General features: G+C 46.4%; 1 protein-coding gene across 1 annotated transcript in view; it reads left to right on the plus strand.

Moving 5' to 3' along the window:
• PIP5KL1 (phosphatidylinositol-4-phosphate 5-kinase like 1) overlaps positions 1-12,104 on the plus strand; it is a 389,017-nt gene that overhangs the window by 135,354 nt on the left and 241,559 nt on the right. The window contains exon 3 of the mRNA XM_069609106.1: positions 1,377-1,427. Within this exon, the coding sequence (XP_069465207.1) occupies positions 1,377-1,427 (51 nt within the window). The remainder of the gene's footprint in view (positions 1-1,376; positions 1,428-12,104) is intronic.

Here is a 12,104-nt window from a genome sequence, read left to right on the forward strand (position 1 = left end):
TGCAGTCGGTGGCGACCCTACACCATTTGATTATGGAATGTAATACCCTTATGGAGGATAGGAGAATTGCTTACATCCAGTCTCTGCTGTGATGGCTGAAACCTTATGGATTAGACTGATGGCAGGTGCGCAGACCTCACTCCTTTCAGCCGTGGTAAGATTTCTGACGACTTATCCAGTGCGAGTCGAGAAGGGAGCTTGTAGCTGGAGTTATCTTGCAAGATCAGAGCAGTCAGCTTAGGGGTGGCTCCTTGTTTGAAGGTTTTAATGTGTAATACTGTGCTAGGAATGAGGGGATTGTTTTAAGGAAAGTGTACCTTTTAAAGGTTGTTTCATAGATGGCAGACTCAAGGAAGGATAAGAAATGTATGAAGAATAGTGGCCCGTTTATGCTGTTGTTTTGTATTTGTATTGGCTGATCTTTTTGTAACTTTTACTGTGTAGTATGCGATGTTGTGTAAGGTATCTTGTATACTAAAAATGCGACAATAAAAATAAAAGCACCTCAAAAAGAAGTACTGGGACGAGTACGTTTTTAGAACAGGAGTAATGGAGATCACTAGTATGTAGTCAGATCAGTGGATGTCTGCCGGTGCACGCACACACGCACACACGCACACACGCACACACGGACGTGCTCGGCTCACGGTACGTGTGTCTATTGCACCTCAAATCCCTTTCAGATATCCTGGGGTTCCCCTGCCTGGCACCAGCACCTATGGCTCTTACTGGCTGCTCACTCTTCCCAGCCATTGTTTATTTTAGTTTAGTCTGTTAGATGGCCCTGGGAGATGGAGCGGGGTGAAGAACACACAGCTTCATGCTGTTATTTTGTAATATATCCATCCTTTGACCCCCATGGCCATGCTAACACCTAATTCCTTGCCCCTCCCCACCCAAAACACATCTACCCGGGATCTCTCAGAGCTATCTCTAGCAGCCAGTAAGATCAAATGTGCTTTATAGGGCCTGCCAATGTTACTTCTAAGCAGTCTTCACACAGTTCATGGCCTAAATGCACCTGTAAGGTGCTACTGGTGTAATGAAAATGTCTTAACTAGGTGTGACTTCAGCTGCTTGATTTACAATTAATGTGTGCCTTTGTATCTGTTCCTTGCACTGAATTCCTAATAAAACAAGCTTTGGCAAAGCAACCATTCTTGCTTAGATAGGCATTGGCAAGGGCATCACATCGTGTGCCCATGCACTCACACCATGTTTCAGCTCTTCTGAACTCATCGTCAGGTAGCCCCATAAGTAGTTCCTGGCAAATGCTATCTTTTCGATGCCTACTCAAAAGCCAAAACTGTTGGCTTTGCAGGTACTTGTTCTAAGTTTCACCTGTAAAAAATAACCCTCTCTGGCTTTTTCCACAGGACGTGCCGAGCGAGAAAGATTACAAGGCAGTGCTGACCCAGGCTCATGAGGTAAGCGGAGAGAGAAGTGGTGTGAGAGAGGGAGAGGGGGGAGATAGAAGGAGAGGTGGAGTGAGAGAGAGAGAGAGAGAGAGAAAGAGAGAGAGAGAGAGAGAGAGAAAGAAAGAGAGAGGAGGGGGAGGAGAGAGAGAAAAAGAGAGTGAGAGAGAGAGAGGGGGAGAAAGAAAGAGGGAGAGGGAGACAGCAGCATCCTATACAAGCACGCATTACCTGCAAAGACAGCAGTATCCTATACAAGCATGCATTACCTGCCAGGACAGCTGCATCCCATACAAGCATGCATTACCTGCCAGGAGAGCTGCATCATGTACAAGCATGCATTACCTGCCAGGGCAGCTGCATCATGTACAAGCATGCATTACCTGCCAGCACAGCTGCATCCTATACAAGCACGCATTACCTGCAAAGACAGCTGCATCATCTACAAGCATGCATTACCTGCTAGGACAGCTGCATCATATACAAGCATGCATTACCTGCTAGGATAGCGGCATCCTATACAAGCACGCATTACCTGAAAAGACAGCTGCATCATGTACAAGCATGCATTACCTGCCAGCACAGCTGCATCCTATACAAGCATGCATTACCTGCAAAGACAGCAGTATCCTATACAAGCATGTATTACCTGCTAGGACAGCTGCATCCTATACAAGCATACATTACCTGCCAGGACAGCTGCATCATGTACAAGCATGCATTACCTGCCAGCACAGCTGCATCCTATACAAGCACGCATTACCTGCAAAGACAGCAGCATCCCATACAAGCATGCATTACCTGCAAAGACAGCTGTATCCCATACAAGCATGCATTACCTGCAAGGACAGCAGCATCCTATACAAGCATGCATTACCTGCAAAGACAGCTGCATCCCATACAAGCACGCATTACCTGGAAAGACCGCAGCATCCTATACAAGCACGCATTACCTGTAAAGACAGCTGCATCCCATACAAGCAAGCATTACCTGCAAAGAAAGCTGCATCCTATACAAGCATGCATTACCTGCAAAGATCGCAGCATCCTATACAAGCATGAATTACCTGCAAAGACAGCGGCATCCCATACAAGCACGCATTACCTGTAAAGACAGTAGCATCCTATACAAGCACGCATTACCTGCAAAGACAGCAGCATCCCATACAAGCACGCATTACCTGCAAAGACAGCTGCATCCTATACAAGCACGCATTACCTGGAAAGACCGCAGCATCCTATACAAGCACGCATTACCTGCAAAGACAGCGGCATCCCATACAAGCACGCATTACCTGCAAAGACAGCTGCATCCCATACAAGCACACATTACTTGCAAAGACAGCTGCATCCTATACAAGCACGCATTACCTGGAAAGACCGCAGCATCCTATACAAGCACGCATTACCTGCAAAGACAGCAGTATCCTATACAAGCATGCATTACCTGCTAGGACAGCTGCATCCTATACAAGCATGCATTACCTGCAAAGACAGCAGCATCCTATACAAGCATGCATTACCTGGAAAGACCGCAGCATCCTATACAAGCATGCATTACCTGCAAAGACAGCCGCATCCTATACAAGCACGCATTACCTGGAAAGACCGCAGCATCCTATACAAGCACACATTACCTGCAAAGACAGCAGTATCCTATACAAGCATGCATTACCTGCTAGGACAGCTGCATCCTATACAAGCATGCATTACCTGCAAAGACAGCAGCATCCTATACAAGCATGCATTACCTGCTAGGACAGCTGCATCCTATACAAGCATGCATTACCTTCAAAGACAGCAGCATCCTATACAAGCATGCATTACCTGCAAAGACAGCAGCATCCTATACAAGCATGCATTACCTGCAAAGACAGCAGCATCCTATACAAGCATGCATTACCTGCAAAGACAGCAGCATCCTATACAAGCATGCATTACCTGCAAAGACAACAGCATCCTATACAAGCATGCATTACCTGCAAAGACAGCAGCATCCTATACAAGCATGCATTACCTGCAAAGACAGCAGCATCCTATACAAGCATGCATTACCTGCAAAGACAGCAGCATCCTATACAAGCATGCATTACCTGCTAGGACAGCTGCATCCTATACAAGCATGCATTACCTGCAAAGACTGCAGCATCCTATACAAGCATGCATTACCTTCCAAGACAGCAGTATCCTATACAAGCATGCATTACCTGCTAGGACAGCTGCATCCTATACAAGCATGCATTACCTGCAAAGACAGCAGCATCCTATACAAGCATGCATTATCTGCAAAGACAGCAGCATCCTATACAAGCACCCATTACCTGCTAGGACAGCTGCATCCTATACAAGCATGCATTACCTGCAAAGACAGCAGCATCCTATACAAGCATGCATTACCTGCAAAGACAGCAGCATCCTATACAAGCATGCATTACCTGCAAAGACAGCAGCATCCTATACAAGCATGCATTACCTGCAAAGACAGCAGCATCCTATACAAGCATGCATTACCTGCAAATACAGCTGTATCCTTTACAAGCATGCATTACCTGCAAAGAAAGCAGCATCCTATACAAGCATGCATTACCTGCAAAGACAGCAGCATCCTATACAAGCATGCATTACCTTCCAAGACAGCAGTATCCTATACAAGCATGCATTACCTGCTAGGACAGCTGCATCCTATACAAGCATGCATTACCTGCAAAGACAGCAGCATCCTATACAAGCATGCATTACCTGCAAAGACAGCAGCATCCTATACAAGCATGCATTACCTGCAAAGACAACAGCATCCTATACAAGCATGCATTACCTGCAAAGACAGCAGCATCCTATACAAGCATGCATTACCTGCAAAGACAGCTGTATCCTTTACAAGCACACATTACCTGCTAGGACAGCTGCATCCTATACAAGCATGCATTACCTGCAAAGACAGCAGCATCATATACAAGCATGCATTACCTGCTAGGACAGCTGTATCCCATACAAGCATGCATTACCTGCATGGACAGCAGCATCCTATACAAGCATGCATTACCTGCAAAGAAAGCAGCATCCTATACAAGCATGCATTACCTGCAAAGACAGCAGCATCCTATGCAAGCATGCATTACCTGCAAAGACAGCTGCATCCCATACAAGCACGCATTACCTGGAAAGACCGCAGCATCCTATACAAGCACGCATTACCTGTAAAGACAGCTGCATCCCATACAAGCACGCATTACCTGCAAAGACAGCTGCATCCTATACAAGCATGCATTACCTGCAAAGACCGCAGCATCCTATACAAGCATGCATTACCTGCAAAGACAGCGGCATCCCATACAAGCACGCATTACCTGTAAAGACAGCAGCATCCTATACAAGCACGCATTACCTGCAAAGACTGCAGCATCCCATACAAGCACGCATTACCTGCAAAGACAGCTGCATCCTATACAAGCACGCATTACCTGGAAAGACCGCAGCATCCTATACAAGCACGCATTACCTGCAAAGACAGCGGCATCCCATACAAGCACGCATTACCTGCAAAGACAGCTGCATCCCATACAAGCACACATTACTTGCAAAGACAGCTGCATCCTATACAAGCACGCATTACCTGGAAAGACCGCAGCATCCTATACAAGCACGCATTACCTGCAAAGACAGCAGTATCCTATACAAGCATGCATTACCTGCTAGGACAGCTGCATCCTATACAAGCATGCATTACCTGCAAAGACAGCTGCATCCTATACAAGCATGCATTACCTGGAAAGACCGCAGCATCCTATACAAGCACGCATTACCTGCAAAGACAGCTGCATCCTATACAAGCACGCATTACCTGGAAAGACCGCAGCATCCTATACAAGCACGCATTACCTGCAAAGACAGCAGTATCCTATACAAGCATGCATTACCTGCTAGGACAGCTGCATCCTATACAAGCATGCATTACCTGCAAAGACAGCAGCATCCTATACAAGCATGCATTACCTGCTAGGACAGCTGCATCCTATACAAGCATGCATTACCTTCAAAGACAGCAGCATCCTATACAAGCATGCATTACCTGCAAAGACAGCAGCATCCTATACAAGCATGCATTACCTGCAAAGACAGCAGCATCCTATACAAGCATGCATTACCTGCAAAGACAACAGCATCCTATACAAGCATGCATTACCTGCAAAGACAGCAGCATCCTATACAAGCATGCATTACCTGCAAAGACAGCAGCATCCTATACAAGCATGCATTACCTGCAAAGACAGCAGCATCCTATACAAGCACGCATTACCTGCTAGGACAGCTGCATCCTATACAAGCATGCATTACCTGCAAAGACTGCAGCATCCTATACAAGCATGCATTACCTTCCAAGACAGCAGTATCCTATACAAGCATGCATTACCTGCTAGGACAGCTGCATCCTATACAAGCATGCATTACCTGCAAAGACAGCAGCATCCTATACAAGCACGCATTACCTGCTAGGACAGCTGCATCCTATACAAGCATGCATTACCTGCAAAGACAGCAGCATCCTATACAAGCATGCATTACCTGCAAAGACAGCAGCATCCTATACAAGCATGCATTACCTGCAAAGACAGCAGCATCCTATACAAGCATGCATTACCTGCAAAGACAGCTGTATCCTTTACAAGCATGCATTACCTGCAAAGAAAGCAGCATCCTATACAAGCATGCATTACCTGCAAAGACAGCAGCATCCTATACAAGCATGCATTACCTGCAAAGACAGCAGCATCCTATACAAGCACGCATTACCTGCTAGGACAGCTGCATCCTATACAAGCATGCATTACCTGCATAGACTGCAGCATCCTATACAAGCACGCATTACCTTCCAAGACAGCAGTATCCTATACAAGCATGCATTACCTGCTAGGACAGCTGCATCCTATACAAGCATGCATTACCTGCAAAGACAGCAGCATCCTATACAAGCATGCATTATCTGCAAAGACAGCAGCATCCTATACAAGCACGCATTACCTGCTAGGACAGTTGCATCCTATACAAGCATGCATTACCTGCAAAGACAGCTGTATCCCATACAAGCATGCATTACCTGCATGGACAGCCGCATCCCATACAAGCACGAATTACCTGCTAGGACAGCTGCATCCTATACAAGCATGCATTACCTGCAAAGACAGCAGCATCCTATACAAGCACGCATTACCTGCTAGGACAGCAGTATCCTATACAAGCATGCATTACCTGCTAAAACAGCTGCATCCTATACAAGCATGCATTACCGGCAAAGACAGCAGCATCCTATACAAGCATGCATTATCTGCAAAGACAGCAGCATCCTATACAAGCATGCATTACCTGCTAGGAGAGCTGCATCCTATACAAGCATGCATTACCTGCAAAGACAGCTGTATCCCATACAAGCATGCATTACCTGCATGGACAGCCGCATCCCATACAAGCATGCATTACCTGCAAGGACAGCTGCATCTTATACAAGCACGCATTACCTGCAAAGACAGCTGCATCATGTACAAGCATGCATTACCTGCCAGCACAGCTGCATCCTATACAAACACGCATTACCTGCAAAGACAGCAGTATCCTATACAAGCATGCATTACCTGCTAGGACAGCTGCATCCTATACAAGCATGCATTACCTGCCAGGACAGCTGCATCATGTACCAGCATGCATTACTTGCCAGCACAGCTGCATCCTATACAAGCACGCGTTACCTGCAAAGACAGCAGCGTCCCATACAAGCACGCATTACCTGCAAAGACAGCTGTATCCCATACAAGCATGCATTACCTGCAAGGACAGCAGCATCCTATACAAGCATGCATTACCTGCAAAGACAGCTGCATCCCATACAAGCATGCATTACCTGGAAAGACCGCAGCATCCTATACAAGCACGCATTACCTGTAAAGACAGCTGCATCCCATACAAGCACGCATTACCTGCAAAGACAGCGGCATCCTATACAAGCACGCATTACCTGGAAAGACCGCAGCATCCTATACAAGCACGCATTACCTGCAAAGACAGCGGCATCCCATACAAGCACACATTACCTGTAAAGACAGCAGCATCCTATACAAGCATGCATTACCTGCAAAGACAGCAGCATCCAATACAAGCACGCATTACCTGCAAAGACAGCTGCATCCTATACAAGCAGGCATTACCTGGAAAGACCGCAGCATCCTATACAAGCACGCATTACCTGCAAAGACAGCAGTATCCTATACAAGCATGCATTACCTGCTAGGACAGCTGCATCCTATACAAGCATGCATTACCTGCAAAGACAGCAGCATCCTATACAAGCATGCATTATCTGGAAAGACCGCAGCATCCTATACAAGCACGCATTACCTGCAAAGACAGCAGCATCCTATACAAGCACGCATTACCTACTAGGACAGCTGCATCCTATACAAGCATGCATTACCTGCAAAGACAGCAGCATCCTATACAAGCATGCATTATCTGGAAAGACCGCAGCATCCTATACAAGCACGCATTACCTGCAAAGACAGCAGCATCCTATACAAGCACGCATTACCTGCTAGGACAGCTGCATCCTATACAAGCATGCATTACCTGCAAAGACTGCAGCATCCTATACAAGCACGCATTACCTGGAAAGACTGCAGCATCCTATACAAGCATGCATTATCTGGAAAGACCGCAGCATCCTATACAAGCACGCATTACCTGGAAAGACTGCAGCATCCTATACAAGCATGCATTACCTGCAAAGACAGCGGCATCCCATACAAGCACGCATTACCTGCAAAGACAGCTGCATCCCATACAAGCACACATTACTTGCAAAGACAGCTGCATCCTATACAATCACGCATTACCTGGAAAGACCGCAGCATCCTATACAAGCACGCATTACCTGCAAAGACAGCAGTATCCTATACAAGCATGCATTACCTGCTAGGACAGCTGCATCCTATACAAGCATGCATTACCTGCAAAGACAGCTGCATCCTATACAAGCATGCATTACCTGGAAAGACCGCAGCATCCTATACAAGCACGCATTACCTGCAAAGACAGCTGCATCCTATACAAGCACGCATTAACTGGAAAGACCGCAGCATCCTATACAAGCACGCATTACCTGCAAAGACAGCAGTATCCTATACAAGCATGCATTACCTGCTAGGACAGCTGCATCCTATACAAGCATGCATTACCTGCTAGGACAGCTGCATCCTATACAAGCATGCATTACCTTCAAAGACAGCAGCATCCTATACAAGCATGCATTACCTGCAAAGACAGCAGCATCCTATACAAGCATGCATTACCTGCAAAGACAGCAGCATCCTATACAAGCATGCATTACCTGCAAAGACAACAGCATCCTATACAAGCATGCATTACCTGCAAAGACAGCAGCATCCTATACAAGCATGCATTACCTGCAAAGACAGCAGCATCCTATACAAGCATGCATTACCTGCAAAGACAGCAGCATCCTATACAAGCACGCATTACCTGCTAGGACAGCTGCATCCTATACAAGCATGCATTACCTGCAAAGACTGCAGCATCCTATACAAGCATGCATTACCTTCCAAGACAGCAGTATCCTATACAAGCATGCATTACCTGCTAGGACAGCTGCATCCTATACAAGCATGCATTACCTGCAAAGACAGCAGCATCCTATACAAGCACGCATTACCTGCTAGGACAGCTGCATCCTATACAAGCATGCATTACCTGCAAAGACAGCAGCATCCTATACAAGCATGCATTACCTGCAAAGACAGCAGCATCCTATACAAGCATGCATTACCTGCAAAGACAGCAGCATCCTATACAAGCATGCATTACCTGCAAAGACAGCTGTATCCTTTACAAGCATGCATTACCTGCAAAGAAAGCAGCATCCTATACAAGCATGCATTACCTGCAAAGACAGCACCATCCTATACAAGCATGCATTACCTGCAAAGACAGCAGCATCCTATACAAGCACGCATTACCTGCTAGGACAGCTGCATCCTATACAAGCATGCATTACCTGCAAAGACTGCAGCATCCTATACAAGCACGCATTACCTTCCAAGACAGCAGTATCCTATACAAGCATGCATTACCTGCTAGGACAGCTGCATCCTATACAAGCATGCATTACCTGCAAAGACAGCAGCATCCTATACAAGCATGCATTATCTGCAAAGACAGCAGCATCCTATACAAGCACGCATTACCTGCTAGGACAGTTGCATCCTATACAAGCATGCATTACCTGCAAAGACAGCTGTATCCCATACAAGCATGCATTACCTGCATGGACAGCCGCATCCCATACAAGCACGAATTACCTGCTAGGACAGCTGCATCCTATACAAGCATGCATTACCTGCAAAGACAGCAGCATCCTATACAAGCACGCATTACCTGCTAGGACAGCAGTATCCTATACAAGCATGCATTACCTGCTAGGACAGCTGCATCCTATACAAGCATGCATTACCGGCAAAGACAGCAGCATCCTATACAAGCATGCATTATCTGCAAAGACAGCAGCATCCTATACAAGCATGCATTACCTGCTAGGAGAGCTGCATCCTATACAAGCATGCATTACCTGCAAAGACAGCTGTATCCCATACAAGCATGCATTACCTGCATGGACAGCCGCATCCCATACAAGCATGCATTACCTGCAAGGACAGCTGCATCCTATACAAGCACGCATTACCTGCAAAGACAGCTGCATCATGTACAAGCATGCATTACCTGCCAGCACAGCTGCATCCTATACAAACACGCATTACCTGCAAAGACAGCAGTATCCTATACAAGCATGCATTACCTGCTAGGACAGCTGCATCCTATACAAGCATGCATTACCTGCCAGGACAGCTGCATCATGTACCAGCATGCATTACTTGCCAGCACAGCTGCATCCTATACAAGCACGCGTTACCTGCAAAGACAGCAGCGTCCCATACAAGCACGCATTACCTGCAAAGACAGCTGTATCCCATACAAGCATGCATCACCTGCAAGGACAGCAGCATCCTATACAAGCATGCATTACCTGCAAAGACAGCTGCATCCCATACAAGCATGCATTACCTGGAAAGACCGCAGCATCCTATACAAGCACGCATTACCTGTAAAGACAGCTGCATCCCATACAAGCACGCATTACCTGCAAAGACAGCGGCATCCTATACAAGCACGCATTACCTGGAAAGACCGCAGCATCCTATACAAGCACGCATTACCTGCAAAGACAGCGGCATCCCATACAAGCACACATTACCTGTAAAGACAGCAGCATCCTATACAAGCATGCATTACCTGCAAAGACAGCAGCATCCAATACAAGCACGCATTACCTGCAAATACAGCTGCATCCTATACAAGCAGGCATTACCTGGAAAGACCGCAGCATCCTATACAAGCACGCATTACCTGCAAAGACAGCAGTATCCTATACAAGCATGCATTACCTGCTAGGACAGCTGCATCCTATACAAGCATGCATTACCTGCAAAGACAGCAGCATCCTATGCAAGCATGCATTATCTGGAAAGACCGCAGCATCCTATACAAGCACGCATTACCTGCAAAGACAGCAGCATCCTATACAAGCACGCATTACCTGCTAGGACAGCTGCATCCTATACAAGCATGCATTACCTGCAAAGACAGCAGCATCCTATACAAGCATGCATTATCTGGAAAGACCGCAGCATCCTATACAAGCACGCATTACCTGCAAAGACAGCAGCATCCTATACAAGCACGCATTACCTGCTAGGACAGCTGCATCCTATACAAGCATGCATTACCTGCAAAGACTGCAGCATCCTATACAAGCACGCATTACCTGGAAAGACTGCAGCATCCTATACAAGCACGCATTACCTGCAAAGACAGCAGCATCCTATACAAGCACGCATTACCTGCTAGGACAGCTGCATCCTATACAAGCATGCATTACCTGCAAAGACTGCAGCATCCTATACAAGCACGCATTACCTGGAAAGACTGCAGCATCCTATACAAGCATGCATTATCTGGAAAGACCGCAGCATCCTATACAAGCACGCATTACCTGCAAAGACAGCAGCATCCTATACAAGCATGCATTACCTGCTAGGACAGCTGCATCCTATACAAGCATGCATTACCTGCAAAGACAGCAGCATCCTATACAAGCACCCATTACCTGCTAGGACAGCTGCATCCTATACAAGCATGCATTACCCGCAAAGACAGCAGTATCCTATACAAGCACGCATTACCTGCTAGGACAGCTGCATCCTATACAAGCATGCATTACCCGCAAAGACAGCAGTATCCTATACAAGCACGCATTACCTGCTAGGACAGCTGCATCCTATACAAGCATGCATTACCTGCAAAGACAGCAGCATCCTATACAAGCATGCATTACCTGCTAGGACAGCTGCATCCTATACAAGCATGCATTACCTGCAAAGACAGCAGCATCATATACAAGCATGCATTACCTGCAAAGACTGCAGCATCCTATACAAGCATGCATTACCTGCAAAGACAGCAGCATCCTATACAAGCACGCATTACCTGCTAGGACAGCTGCATCCTATAAAAGCATGCATTACCTGCAAAGACAGCAGCATCCTATACAAGCACCCATTACCTGCTAGG

This window comes from Ambystoma mexicanum, chromosome 8, assembly GCF_040938575.1.
Source record: "Ambystoma mexicanum isolate Mex_15411 chromosome 8, UKY_AmexF1_1, whole genome shotgun sequence".
In the NCBI taxonomy this organism is placed as follows: domain Eukaryota; kingdom Metazoa; phylum Chordata; class Amphibia; order Caudata; family Ambystomatidae; genus Ambystoma; species Ambystoma mexicanum.